Genomic DNA, 15,377 nt, shown 5'->3' with positions numbered 1-15,377 from the left:
TTGGCCAATTTTCGTGAAAGAATCGACTCATGTTGAGAGTATGGTACTACAGATACAGGTCATTCATCTGTTTCCCACCCAAGTGAACAGCTTTCATGTTTGAGCCAAGATAATGAGTTTTGGCATTATCTGTGGAGGACATAGCTATGCACAATCTTTTTCTTGCCAGACATTCATTTGTACACACCATTCATCAGAGGTCACTGAACAGCAATCACGATTGCATTCTTGTCCTTTCTATCCTATCCGAGGGTTATAAATACAAACACAAGTTTCTATGTTTCAATGCAACAAATTGGAAATTAAACCGGCAACCTTCTTATTACTTGCTTGGCACATTTTCTCTCCAGTTGAGCTTAATTAAATTATTTTTCTAAATTCAGACACCATTCATACACAGGCTTTTTGATCGGTTTTAGTTTTGTACATTCTTCCTCAATAATCTGACAAAAGTGACATTGTTCTTTATTGACAGCACCACTGACTGCAAACTGTAAATTCCTCTGCATTGCACAGATTGGGCAGTCAATGAAAATATAGTGGTGAGGAGACGTCAATAAGTCTGTTCGCAAACATTGACCCAATATGCGATACTCTAGTCTAAAGCCCCATTCCAGGCAGAATCTATTATCTGCAAAACAGGAGAGATGTGGCCAAGCAATCAGACCTCCATAATGTCATGACCAAAGCAGCCTGTTTGTCTAAAGTTGCAGACACTCAAGTTATAACTCTACCTTTATGTCAGGAACATAAGTTTTGATCCTTGCCCTCGAATGTGCAATCTCTTACTTGTACATCTGTCTATCTGATTCCTTGTTGCAGCTAAGCATATCACATGGTATCTGACAAAACCATTTTACAGTTATCTGATGCACTAAGATTTCTTAATAGTTATATCCTGCCAGAATTTGGTTTGAAATTCTGATAGTATTACAGTCATAGAAGAGTTTAATCTTCTCTCTAATGACTCATCCTTCAATTTATCTACATTTCTTAACACTGAGCCAAAACAGAACTAGACAACAAGTGTATAATCGCTTGCAAGTCTTCCCTGTAATTCTTCAGTGACATCACATCTCATTTGGTAGTGTCCTGGTAAATAGGGTCAGTTAACCTATAACACCTTGCATTTATATATGCACCTCAGAGCTCTTAACCTAAGATTTGTTCAGTACTTCTTAGTAACTGCTCTCATATGGCAACATGACACTTGGAAATAAATTGCAGACATTCAGAATGGTATTCGGGGCGACTTAAAATACCAGAAGAAAATAGTTAGATACAGAAATGTTAAGGCCATTGCAGGCCCCATTTTTTTCATTCCATTACATGTGGAATAATTCAGTGCTGAACAAATGTTTTTTTTTAAAAGATGAACTTTGCAATTTACCATGCAATGAGCACAGACTCTGACGCCTCAAGGATTACAGAACCAATAAAATTAAATCATTTTTTATGTAGAGTTGATAAAAAACAAAGGACCAGAAAACAGATGGTTCTAAAAGAAAGTCTCATCATTACTTCCATACACAATATAGGGCATGTACAACATTTCGATACAGAACTGAATAACAAAATACAACAGTGTGGTATTACAATGGATTTAAGAAATCCCCACAAGGTAAGTAGCTGTAGTAAATATTTTAAATTCTGGAAACTAATGGGGGCACTTTGTTATACACCTTTTAAAAATGGTTAAAATACAGTGCAATAGGCCTTAAACTTCATATTGCTATGTTCCTGGCCATCAAACAAAGTATGACCTGTGGATGTTGTCATAACACAAATGTATTGCCAGGAGCAACATCAAAATGTTAATGACAGTGATGAATGCAGTACATTAGTATTGATGTAGCAAAATTTATCAAATATCAATACTGAAAGTCTTTGGAAGCTATTTTCATGCCAATCAATCTGGATACTCTCTCAGCATTATCATCAATCGCTGCTCCAGTCCACAGACTATTTGTTTACCTGCTAACCAAATTCAATTGAAAGCAATGAAATACATAAAACTGGACAACCAAATCGAAACAATACATTATAGATAGAGGTTTTGAACAGACGTTTTCATCAAAGGACACAAAAGTTAACAAAATTTCAAAAATACATTAGCTTGAGAATCAATTTTAAGGCTCAAAATATTTATTAATGTGTGCTCATCACTTTTCTTACTCCGCTCCCCTACCCAAAATATGTGGGCCATGACATTTTTAAATAATGTATAATTATACATCCACCATTTCCATTTTTGAATTGTTTTCAAATAATTACATGTGTTAGAAGTAACAGTGCGCTAAAAACAGTTAATAATGTTAATACAGCAGCTCCTTATTAACAGAAACACTGCTGTAGGTTAAATCAGCAATTTACAAAAAAAAACCTGTGTCAAGCCTCAATGAACCCTGAAATCATTTGAATTTTATAAACTCCGGCTCTGGGTAAACCAGTAGCTTTTTGGCAACTGCAACCCATTAGCTATTACAATTCTTTATGTCCAGAATCTTTGGGAGGGATGCCTGTTAAGTGCAAAAAAAGTCTCCTTTAGGCATTTGACATCTGAAGAAGTCTCATGATTTCACAAGTTTGAACCCTTGTCCTGTGTCCAGGACTGAGGGTGGGAACCATCTCATTTTCAATCTTTTGAAACATCTGAAGCAAATATTACAAATCCAAAAAAGGTTCAGCCCACCACACCAATCTGCCAAGTGCACGAGAGGATAGGTGATGCGAGGAAAGTATATCATCCAATGTTTGGCAACATCACTGCCTGATGGTAAATGGAGAGTATAGTCACTCCAGGATTTGGAGATGCCATAAACCGCCATTACTGTTCTTCCTTTATCGACCCAGTTGATGATGTTGTCGGAGTTGCAGTTGTACTCTACCCATTCTTTAGTGAAGTCACCTAATTGCGGAAGATCTGCTTCCTCGATATTTACATCTTTGGCCAGTTCTGCACCTTGTACTGCAACAAAATTTTCACTAACTCTTCTTACATCTTTAACCCATGGCAAAGAATTCTCACAGTCCAATACAATTATCAGACGGGAGCAGAAGCCTGCATTCTTCTCCTTCCACCATTCCAAGATTGTCTCCAGCCTCAATGTTTCTCCTCCTACATGCAAACAGGGCAAAACTCAGAATAAAATGAAATCTTGCTCAGAAACAGCACGTTTAACTGATCCCTGCTGAAATTCATCTCATTTTAATGCTGAATGGTGTTGCAACTTCAAGGTAATAATTTGAAAGTGCAAACAAAAGCTGTAATAACCCCACCTACTGCCTGGAAGGAGTGAGAATTGCTCCATCTGTTACTTTTATAAGTACATGACCCAAAATGCAATGTACATTATAACTTTCCACAGTAAAAACAAAAGGTTAACTCGATTATACAAAGGATTACAGCAGGTTGCCATTAGATTTATAAGCAAGCAATCTTTCCTGCATCTTTAACAATACACTTCAAAATGTGCGTGAGAAATTAATTCCAAATGTTGTATACTCTTCCTATTGGTTATGTGTTTCGGCAATCTAAATCTAAACTGGAGGTTAAATGTTCTACAGAAAAATAAACGAGATCTGCAAAACTCTGACTTCAAGCTTAGTTAAATATTAATGGGTTCTTCCTTCTATATATAGTATTATTTTTACAATACAGTAGTCTTATCAGAATAAATGCCTGTGCCAAGATAGATAAGAGATTAGAAATTGAAACTGGACCCAATTTGTTGCACTTAAAATGATGTCAGACACTGTTATCTCTTTATATCTGGCTAAGGGTTAGATAATACATTACAGATATGGGTGGGCAAACAGAAATCTAGAGAAGGAAAACCACACAACTTCAAGCTAAAATCCTACAAGATTTCTAACCTGCACTCTATCCTGCAAGTTTAGACTGACATCCATTTTAAGGATAACTTGTACTTTGGGTTCATATTTAATTAAAACTGTCAAGCTCAATTTACCTGCCATTCTTAATAAGCCTACAGAAAGAAGCAAAACCAACATTATTAGCCTGTATGTAAAACTTAAGACTCAAGGTTTGATATACACTGTATTACAGTTTTCTTTACTAGGGTAGTTGCCCACATGCATCTTTTGCCAGTCAGGTGGGAATGGTGGCCGAGTCATTGAACTCTCCACAATTGTCTATCTTGTCCAACAATTGGAAGCTTGTTTGCAATGGCAAGCTGCAAAGTTTTAGCTGGTTAAACTCTCCAGGAGTACGCCATTACAGTTCACCGCTTAACTCCAGCCCCTCCCACATGAGGATAGTGAGGATAGTTCAAATTCCCCATATGTGGTTTGAATCCACAAACTTCTGTCAATTGAGCCACATTGGGAATAAAGTCTTTCTTAAATCTCATTGGAGAAGCTTCTGTAACAATAGGAACAATGCAACTCTAACTGTCAATCAACTGAAAACTTATAGAAGGACAACCAAAATGCCTACATTCGTGCCTCCCCAAATATCAAATAGGTTGAAATTATCGTTATTCTCCACTGCAGCAACCAGACGCCCTTCACTCAACAGAAAGGAGAAAAAAATCAATATAAAATTTCAAAAATAAATCTTGTTGTGGTAGTTATTTTCTCGTTTTCTTGGCAGTCTGTCAATGCAGTTGTTGACCTTTGACATTTCAGTTTGGTCTAGACTGGAGTTTACATAATTTAAAATAATCCTTGCACTGGACGTCTCAAGGCGCTTCACAGAATATACTGTAAAGTAAATTGACTGTATGTTTTGTGGGCGAAACGCGGCAACCAATTGCGCACAACAGTGTCCCACAAATAGTTGTGGATTGAAGTGACCAATTTATTATTGTTTTTTTTTCTTGAGGGATTATTATCAGGCACGTGGAGTAAGGAAACTTCCCCAAGGTTTCACTCTGCCGAGTATCGAACCCAGGTCTCTTGCTTGCAAGGCAAGTACTCTAACCACTGAGCTACAGGACTCCGATTTTTTATGCAATTTAACTGCAGTGAATAGACAATCATAATCTTCCAACTATTAATCCCACTAATTTATTTTAAAAAAGCTTCAAATCTAAAATCAATACAATCAACCGTCAGGCCGCTGGGTTCTCATTTTTAAAAGCACGACATTGCTTATATTTTTCACAAGCTCTGGATTAATATCCTTAGTACAGTCATGCCTTTTATACTATAAAAAGGGACTATGTTTAATTAAAAAGGTGACTAATAGTTCTCTAATAATATTGGAATATAATATTAGTATGATTGTTGTGTTATAGTAAGGGCTATTTTTATTATTAACTGCTGTTTGAAGCTAACAGCCGCAAACTGCACGTAATGCTACACTTCATATAAAATAAGGGGTGGGGGGGGGGGGAGAAAGAAAGCTTTTTCAAAGATCATAATATTGAAGGGATTACAGTGTCCATCTGTCACACAACATCTGCAGAATTGCAGATGTGTATAATTCTTTTTGTAAAAAGTTCCATAATGTCACAATTTAATGAAGAGCTTTGTTTTTCTATGTGCCAATTTTCTCCAATCCTCTTCTCCTGAAGGAGTTGACCTCCAGCCTCAATGATCTGGGATGATTGTCTCATCACTAACCCTCAAGCCCAACTGTAGCGTTCTACTGCTGACCAGAGATCAACTAAATCAAAAAGACAGATTTGAACTTAGCTCTATGTCTTAGTGCTAGACTTATCAGTGTCTTAAACAACTGGGTCATTAAGAGATCTTTGAAGATTTGTCGAAAGCTGCATAAACCATGAGTTGTATGATACACAATTAAAACTATAAACTTTGCTTTATCACAGGTTGGCCAATAAGACAATACTACAGGTATGGGTGGGAGTCGCATCTCCCAGCAGAAATATAAAAACCTGAGGGCAAAACAACACAGGATATTCAATCATATCCATCAGTTATAGAATGGCACTATGAAAGGTCGAAGAGCCCCCTGTGTTCACTCAGATGAGGAGTGGAAGGGAGATTTTAAAAAAAGGTTTTCAGAAAAAACATTTGAAAGCAATTTATAGATAAATAAGTACAAGGATCAGTGGGATAAAGAAACAGAAATGCTAATTAACTTTCACAACAATCAAGGATAATGTCTTCCCCATACTGTACCTGCTAACGCCCATTCACCCGAGCTGTGAGAATGACCACTGTAATACAGGATGTAGGTATCATGTCTGGGTCCATCTTGTGTACGCAGATCAAGAAATCCCTTTACTTTTGACTGAAGTGTGTCCAAAGAAAGGCCACTGGTAGAGTAGTCACAGCCACAGGTCTCAATCATGTGAAAGGCAAAAAATCTCTGGATAGCGCTTAGCGTGGCTGTGGAACGAAGATTCAACTCTTGAACATGCTCAGGAGGAAGGAGTGTTGGCTGGCCATCAGGACTATTAGAAAAGAAAATAACGTGAGTAACTTCCTGCAAAAACTGTTCATAAGCTAATAAACCACCCACTAAGATGTATTAAGGGCACACTGGCTATTCTGCTTACGGGTTTGTTTAAAGTGGAACAAGACATTATATTGTTAACAACTGTATTCCCTAACTCAACAGCAGATATTCTAAAACAGAAAGACTTGTTTCTCCCACACGGGATCCACAGTAGGTAGGCACGTATCAGTATACAGATTACAATATGAGTGCGCACCAACATATGGTTCAGATCATATTGTAACATAGTTCATACAACTAAAATAGGCTTGACAAACATTCAATTGCAGTTATTGTGCATCCCAACACATTTTATATTAAAGAAAAGTAGCTGTGCAGCTCTAAGGCATTTCAGAGGTACCATTAATAGTACATACACGGCGATACAAATCTTCAATAAGTATAAGTAAAAGCAAAGTTTTAATATCTAGGTTCCTTAAGAAAAAAATTTGCTCAAATTATCTTAAGTGTTGCGATTGTGCATGAACAGTATATATAACAATATAATTTACCTGCAGTAATTTGTAGGGATTACAACAGCATATCCCACACATGTTCCTCCTAAACAATTGCCCAATTCATGAAACAGACCATGAGCTAACGACTCCAATGGTAAAACAACAAGGAACACGCTCATAAAGGTCCCATTTGTTGGCTGCAGTGTAAATAAACAGATGAAACATTTCAGTAAAAAGCACTATTTGATATTTAAAATACAATATGAATTTACATTTATATAGCACTTTTCACATGCTATATAAATGTAAATAGGCACCTTGAATGTCCCAAGCTGCCTAACAATCCGCCTTGGTACCCAATCTGGAGGTAGGAACTGAGGGGGCCTGGGGAGTCGAAAGCACTGTCAAAGAGGTAGGTCACGAAACTAGACCTTGAAAAAAGTGTAAAGGTATAAACCTGAATTCAGAAATGTGCCAATATGTTGTTTTTTTAAATAACAATTTCCCCATTATTTTCTCCCTTCTTAAGGATCCTTGGTTCCATTTGTTGATCAAAAGGACAAATGACAGCAGCCAATTTACTGGCTTTTGCCACTGTCATTTTCACTGGCCTCAAAGTATGATACAGAACAAAAACCCTTAGCGTTTCCTTCCCTGCTTGGAAGTGCAGTATTTCCTAAGTTTGATGAAAATTAATAGATAAATAAAAATACAAAATGTATTTTGTATTTGTAAATAAAAAGAATTCCCTCTATCTAAGTAAGTTCAATACACATTAAAGATGCTGTCCTTAATCCCATTGCATTGTTGTAATTTATTTATAACTAGGAAGCTATTGGTAGACATTCCAGAATGTTCAATATCGCAATTGCACTCTCTAATTTGAAAACTCTGTACCATGTCCCTCATTTCATAATGTATACCAGACCATTACTTTGCGTCATAATTAGGGCTGCAGATTTTTTTTGTAAAAAATGTGGAGCAGTCATGGTAAATAAAGTGAACGTCGCGCGTTTACAGGAATTATCTTGGGAGAAGTGATGGGTATGGAAATGGCAACTATATTTTGTAACTCCCAGCATTTCCAATGTCTAATAGGAAATCCTACTTGTGAGCGCAGGAAGTGGCTGGGCTGTGCGCACCGATCTGCGAGAACAATTTGAATTTCTCGCATTAATCTTGAGAGAGGCTGGCGCATGCGGGTTTTGGCACGAATAAATGAAAAAAAATCACAGTATTCGTGGCATTTTTCCACCATGATAAATCTGTAGCCCTAGTCACAATAAAGTGCTTACAACAACAACAAAATTACATTTGTATAGCGCCCTTCACACCAGGAGGACGTCCCAAGGTGCTGAAATTGCATTTATATACAAATGCATATGTGGTTCTCAACAAAGATTTATGAAAGGAATCCAGTTAAGACTTTGAACTTGTATGTCAAAGTTTTCTGGACATATATGTGGAAAAGAAAAAAAAAATCCTTAGACAAACCATAGCGCTGTTCATTACATACCTGCCAGGAGACTGCGCCCAAAATTGCTGTGGATAAAAGGCTAAAAAGGACCAATCGTTCAGAAATCAGACAAAAATGGCGCATTCCCTTGGATGCCATGACACAATCCAGACTCTTATTGTCTATTCTATGAGTTTGGTAGATCTTTTGGCAGTCATTGAGTTTTGTATGAAACCCCCAGAAGGTTATGAGAAATATTGTATGGCAGATCAACCAGAAGATTCCGAATATGGCAAACCCAGGTATCAAAAAGTACCAATAACCTAAGTCGTTCAGTTTTAATGCAGACAGGACAAAGAATATGAGTTCTACAGAAGCAACAGGAAGTATGGAAAGTCTTCTGCACAGTGTCCGGCCATACAGATAAGGCTTCCATCGTTCAGTAACAGATAAGCCACTGAAGTAAAGATCCAGCAGAGGGTCACAGATCAGGCGGCTGAAATAGCAAGCTAAGGCAAATGGGTTAGTACTAATGTCCAAAGATGGAAAAAACAACAGGGATGTAATCACTGCAAAGGCTATCAAATTTGGAACTGCCAGGAAAGACTTCATCCGTAGATCAATAATTAACATGGACAATGCCAAAACAAGCAAGATGACACTCATGCATTTAGGCATCAGCATGGCAGTGCTGGCTATGGCAAATCCAACTAGTTCCAGGAACTCCGCAGATGTTAAGAGTGCAGGTTGATGTCGGACACATCCACAAATTCTCTGCACCACTGCCCACAAAGTTCGAATCACAATGCTTGTCAGAAGTAAGTATTTGGTGGCTTCTTCCTTCACGTCATATTGAAATTTAGAATTATCTATAAAACTGAGAAGGCCCAGTAAAAATCCAAACCAGAGATGAGAAAGACTCAAGCTTGCTGTTTCCATGGAGAAGTAGTAGTACAATATGCTAGCAATGCCAAGCACAAAGAGTCCGAGGATGAAGATGACAAGCAGCAACAGATTTTCTGTCTTCTCCCATCTGACATACAGTCCCATACAAATGGCCACTAGCAAATTTATATTTGCTAGATAGCCAAGGTATCGTACCGAGGAATGCATATTTGTTTCTCTATTAAGTTCTTCCAGTCTTGTCATGACTGCATAAAGACAGTGGCTCACACAATAACGCAATGATTTACACATGTAATATGATTGTCAAGGGTCTGTCCAGATTCTGGTGATTTTAGATTTATGCAGGTCCGCAACATACAGTCCAGATGCTGTTCGTCGTCTACTGTTCCATTTTTCACGAATAAAGCTTCATTGAAGACTCAGACTCCTAAAAGTGAAAACCTTAAAATAAAACACCACAACTTTTAGAAATAGAAAATGCATATACAATAACCGTGAGTGAGCTGCAAGGCATTAACCACATCAAATGTTTTAAACAATAATAATAATCCTTGCATTTGATATCGTGCCTTATGTCTCCTAGACGTCTCAAAGCGCTTCACAGAATATACTGTAAAAAAATGTAGTGACTGTATGTTTTGTGGGCGAAACGCAGCAGCCAATTACGCACAGCAGTGCCCCACAAACAGTCATGGATTAAGTGACCAAATTATTATTATTTTATTGAAGTATCATTACCCCTGGAAATGCGATCCGCAAATCGACTAACAAACAGGTTCTAATTTCTCGTAGGTAAACACATGTGTGTGGAGTAAGGAAATATGCCCAAAGCTTCGCCCCACCCAGGAATCAAACCCAGATTCTCTCACTTGCGAAGCGAGTGCTCTAACCACTAAGCTACAGGACTCCTGTGTTATGGTTGAAATTTAAGTAATCTGTCACCCAATGAACGAGTCCCAGAATGTATCCTCATCAAAACAGCATTCAGTAAAATGATGTAGTTTAAGTTCTAGAGTACATATAATTTTTGAGAGTTCACATTGGCTCACTGAAAGTTTTACAATAATTCTTCAAAGTCAAGTTTACATCATCTCACTGAAAGTGTACAATCATGGTGATAGAAATTGAAGAACATTATTTCTGGGATTGAAGCTTTCCAGTTCATGGAATTATTACAAGATTTTCTAATCATAAATATGGAAGCTGGGCAGAAACCTTTTTTAAACCTTGAATTTGATTTTATTTTTGCTTGGCAATAAAGAATAGAATGACAATCATTGTAATATTAAGGCTGTTTTTTCACTTAGTTCCACGCAGGTTTACTAGAATGAATAAGGCTCGAATAGAATCAGTCAATTTGGATGCATTCTTAAATATATTAATTGGAATTGTGCAATGCTTCCCACTTCCAAACTAATTTAGGCTACTCGCTGACCATTCAAGATTGGCCACAATTACAATACACTGATGACATCTTCCATTCAAGATCTACAGCTGAGCATTGACTATGACTGGCACATTCACATTTCAGACAATGCACAGATCTTAAACCTAGATGTATAATTAGTGACAGAAGCACATCCACAGAAAGGAGGACTATACAATCACCATCTCTTCACCCACACTGATCCAAATAATATATTAGCTTTATTGTTGTATCATTTAATATGGCAATTTAGTTTTGAAACACAACTCAAATATGAAATAACACTGGACGACAAAATAACCTTTAAAAATACATTGTAGCTTTGTTGGGTTTGAAGAACAAAACTCTTGAATTACTATAGAATATGATAATAGCAACAAATGTAAAGTTTCAATAGTTGATCAAATAAATCAACTTCATGACATTAAGTTGTTCTGGTACTCTACATCTCTTAGATTTGGGCCACATCCCACACCCTCAATCCTCTTCCATCACTGTTGTCTTTTTGGACAGGAAACATTACTCAGATCTAAATTAAACCTTGCTTTTAAATTAAAAAAAATAAATATGTAAATATTTATCCTTTAACATGATTAAATATGAATTGGCATCACTGAGCCCAACATTTTTGTTGGGAGAGGGATAAGGAATGTAAGTAACCACATCCAATTTTATTCAGTTAGATAATATAAAATTTAACAGAATCTAAATCAAAGCACAGATTTCAGAGAAACTGGTGATTCAACGTGGAATATCCATCTTATTGCTATATTAGGACAGATTGCACTTCTGGCTCCACAAACTCCACTTGTTACAATTTCATGCTAAATTTTGAAACAGAAAAAGGTTCACCATATTTCTTAACGATCTCAGCACCATCAATCAGCTCCTTTTATCTACACGTTACCTAGAACTGATTGATAATCTTTTACCTGAAGTAAAATTGTTGCTCGGAAGCTACGCACAAAACAATACTACCCTGAGGAATATCAGCCCTTTCAAAAATGTATTCAGATGGCATCAATTCACAAAGCGAATTGAAATATGACCAGGACATACCTTTATGGGTCGGGCGGGGAGAGGAGGAGGAAGAGGAGAAGATAGTTCTTTCAGGCAATTTGTTCCATTCTTCTTTTAACGTCTTGTTTTATCCTCCATTAATAATGGACTATAGCGGATGGGGGGGAGGGATTAAAAAGAGGAAGGTGTCAGAAGTAATCCTGACTTTTGGGTGCATGTATTTTGTGGGTGAAACGCGGCAGCTAATTGCGCACAGCAATGTCCCACAAACAGTCATGGATTGAGTGACCAAAGTATCATTCTTTTGACGGGATTATTACTCCCTGGAAAGCGATCGGCCGACCGACTAACAACCGGTTCCCTATTTACTGCTACTTAAGCAGAGGCGTTTGGAGTCGGGAAACATGTGAGCAAAGCGAAGGGGCCACTGTCCCCCTGACCCAGGGCTCTGGTGTGGTTCGGCTGAGCCGGGGGGGGGTATGCCTGGGCTGAGGGCCCCGGGCTGAGGGCCCGGGCTGGGGGGCCCGGGCTGAGGGCCCTGGGCTGAGCCGGGGGGCCCTGGGCTGGGGGGCCTGGGCTGGGGGCCCTGGGCTGAGGGCCTCGGGCTGGGGGGCCTGGGCTGGGGGCCCGGGCTGGGGACCTGGGCTGAGTGAAGCCAGGGTCCGGGACGTCTCTTTACCTGTCTCCTGACCTGAAGAGGAGAAGGGCGAGGCGGCGATGTCGGGGCCGGGCCGGGCCGGGCCGGGGGTGTATCGGAGCCGCTGTTGGGAGCCGACCTTCAGCTTCACTCACGCCGCCGCCTCCTCACCAGCCGCCATCTTGTATCGGGGGGGAGGGGCCAGAAGTTAAAATCGTTTGTAGCCCAAACGTAGCCCAACGTGCGGCACCGCCTCGCCACTCCTGCGGGCAGCAGCACAGCGGGGCCAAGAGCCAAGTTAGGTCAGTGCTTTTGAAACTGCGGTCAGGAAAAAGTCTTCTAAGGAGGGGGGGGCGAAGGTTCTGCAGTTTTATTTTTTAAAAGAAACAAAGCGCCCAAAGCCGTTTGGTTCAGAGCCCCCAAGAAAACGCCCAATTGGGCGTGAAACCCGCCCAACCTGACAACGTTGCTCGGACAAACGCGCATGCGCGGCTCAGTGCCAGCTCTTTCTTGTGTCTGTGTCAGAGACAGTGACAGAGACTGTGACAGAGACTGTGACAGAGAGCTGCTCATCTTGTTCACCAGGGGGGTGAAGAGGTCCCTTCTTGATCAGAATCACACGGAACCACACTGCCCGGGCAACAGGCTATGCATTCCTCGCAACAATTTTTTTTAAAAAAAATTCACTTTGAAAAGTCTCGAAGATGTGATAAGGCGCTATATATATATATATGTATCAAATGCCAGGATTATTGTTGTTATTAACAAGCCTGTGCCTTGGTTATACTCCGCAGCAGCCCCCCCAACCCCTCTCACCCCCCATTTCCTTTCCCCAAATGTGTGCATCAGATTTCTTCTTAAATACACTGAATACTGTTTTTTTTTTGCTTCGACCACAGGTTCCGGCAGTAAGTTTCACATTATCACCACTCTCTGCATTATGAAGTTTCTCCTGAATTCCCTTTTTGGATGTGCTACGGGCCATCATACATGCCCTGTCCTATTAGCCTCACCAACAGCCCATTGACACCCAATTTATCATAATATTAATTTAAGAGGAGGTTGAACCTTTCACAGTGCAAAATAATCCTGCCTATCCTCCCAAATGTATCTGCCATTTTATGCAACTTGGTCTACTGCTTGTTCCTCTCTCTTTGTCCTACCATTGGTGAAAAAATCTTTGACACTTCTGATTGTTCCATTCTCTTCCTGCTTTCAAAACCCATTTTGACAATGCTTTGCTTAAATTCATCTTTCCGTCCTCATTGCTTGGCATTGCTGTGAAATGCTTTGAGATATCGTCCTACTTGAAGGTGTTATATAAGTGCAAGCTTTTTATTGTAATAAAAAAATGGGTATCCCTCTATCTCATCATTTCCTTTTGGAATAGGCTTTAGGAAACTAAGCAGCAAATTGAGTTTCTTACAAATCCTTGTGTGTATAAGTATCCAAGTAAGTTTAGATTACTTACTTACGATAAGTCTTCTTAACCTTTGAAAGTGGTTCAACCTCCACAGACGTGTAGCTCATAGCTATGATTATACTTGATTGATTCACTATTTCTTTCAGAAAAAAGCAATTTTACTGCTACTGTAATGTTTCTCCCTTGAGTCTCACAATTCCTTTCAGCAATCAAATAACTGAATGCTTATCTCACGTTTACGACAAAGCAAAAATAAGGAAGCACATCAATTTCTTAAGAGATAAACATCCCAGGTCGTTGTTGTCTCTGTTGGGAGGCATATTTCTGTGTGGTGATTCTACCACTGATAAAGATTCCTAAATTCTTAATTTTCATTTGATCTCAGTTTTGCTTAGATCAATTTCAAAATGTGACACTTAATTTTGCTTTTACTCTGAACACTGTTGAGCAATTGTGTTCTTGAAAGACAATACTGTACACAAGTACAATAGTTAATTTGAATCCCAATCCTGTATAATAATATTTTTGGATTATGGGAGTGTCAGCTTGGACTATGTGATTCCAAGTCCCGATGTGGGGCTTGAATCCATGACCTTCTGACTCAGAAGCGAGGATGCTACTACTGCGCCAGGTTGACAATAATTTCATCTGTAGTATTGAGGTTTGTCCTGTAGAATACCTGTAATCAGATATTAAAATCCGATTACAGGTATTCTACAGGACAAAACTTAATATTAGTTTTGCAATTCACCACTTAAAACTATTCCACAATCATCCTCTTGTAGTGTGTGTATTGTTGCGAGCATGTAGACAAGTTAACTTTCACCTCCAAAAATCTGAAGGCATAAGAAGTAATAATAATAATAGTAATCCTTGCATTTGAAATTGCGCTTTTCATGTCAGGAGGACGTCCCAAAGCGCTTCACAGAACACACTGTAAAGTGAATTGACTGTATATTTGTGGGCGAACGCGGCAGCCAATTGCGCACAGCAATGTCCCACAAACAGTCTTAGATTGAAAATGACCAATTTATTATTGTTTTTGGTTTTGGAGCGATTATTATTAGGCGTGTGGAGTAAGGAAACTTGCCCAAGGTTTCGCACTGCCTGGAATTGAACTCCGGTCTCTCGCTTGCAAAGCGAGTGCTCTAACCACTGAGCTACAGGACTCCACAAGTATTAACTGATCCACATTTAACAGCTGGTTAGTCACAGAAGTTGCACAACACAGGAACGTGTTTACCTTGTGACATTCAGTCAGATACACACACCTTTTGATCTCTAAAATAATGTGTTGAAACAAGCTGGGAACTATGAAAAAGCCACAAACTGCATTATCTGGTCAAAGAGGCCACTATTTAGTGATCAAAGATGCCAAGCAGCAATAGATTGTTGCAGAGGCATCTTTTTGCCACTATGGTGTTGTTTGAGGATAAGGTTCATTAGCCAGGAACGAAAAATGGGTAATTTGCTCACTGGAGCTAGGTGATGATTTTCTGCCATCTGATCCAAATAGGGTTTAGGGAGAAATCTGTTCAATCCGAATGTATCACAGAGACACTAGTTAAATAGTGATGAACATGCCTCTTTATAGTAAAACATTTTTAGTTAGATTCATTGC

General features: G+C 39.0%; 1 protein-coding gene across 3 annotated transcripts; it reads right to left on the bottom strand.

Moving 5' to 3' along the window:
* Positions 1–1,436: 1,436 nt before the first annotated feature.
* On the bottom strand, positions 1,437–12,521 carry tmem168b (transmembrane protein 168b). 3 transcript variants are annotated; one of them, XM_007894562.2, is made up of 6 exons: positions 12,376–12,521; positions 11,736–11,844; positions 8,405–9,691; positions 6,943–7,085; positions 6,112–6,386; positions 1,437–3,118 (listed from the first exon to the last, which is right to left on the bottom strand). In XM_007894562.2, exons 3-6 carry the CDS (start codon positions 9,539–9,541, stop codon positions 2,571–2,573), a joined length of 2,103 nt encoding a protein of 700 aa, XP_007892753.1. In that variant the 5' UTR covers positions 9,542–9,691; positions 11,736–11,844; positions 12,376–12,521; the 3' UTR covers positions 1,437–2,570. The 3 variants fall into 3 exon arrangements, with proteins under 3 accessions (XP_007892753.1, XP_007892755.1, XP_007892754.1); XM_007894564.2 differs by having other exon boundaries at positions 8,405–9,677; XM_007894563.2 differs by having other exon boundaries at positions 12,388–12,521.
* Positions 12,522–15,377: the final 2,856 nt, after the last annotated feature.

This window comes from Callorhinchus milii, unplaced genomic scaffold (assembly GCF_018977255.1).
Source record: "Callorhinchus milii isolate IMCB2004 unplaced genomic scaffold, IMCB_Cmil_1.0 Scaffold5, whole genome shotgun sequence".
NCBI classification, from domain to species: Eukaryota; Metazoa; Chordata; class Chondrichthyes; order Chimaeriformes; family Callorhinchidae; genus Callorhinchus; species Callorhinchus milii.
This window is presented reverse-complemented; position numbering and strand designations above follow the sequence as displayed.

Excerpts from the sequence above, each read along its gene's own strand:
- tmem168b (XM_007894562.2), bottom strand. The coding sequence starts at position 9,541 with ATGTGTAAATCATTGCGTTATTGTGTGAGCCACTGTCTTTATGCAGTC. Across the intron at positions 7,086-8,404 it reads TGGGCGCAGTCTCCTGGCAG|CCAACAAATGGGACCTTTAT; the intron begins GTATGTAATGAA and ends TTTACACTGCAG. Across the intron at positions 3,119-6,111 it reads GGGTGAATGGGCGTTAGCAG|GAGGAGAAACATTGAGGCTG; the intron begins GTACAGTATGGG and ends GTTTGCATGTAG.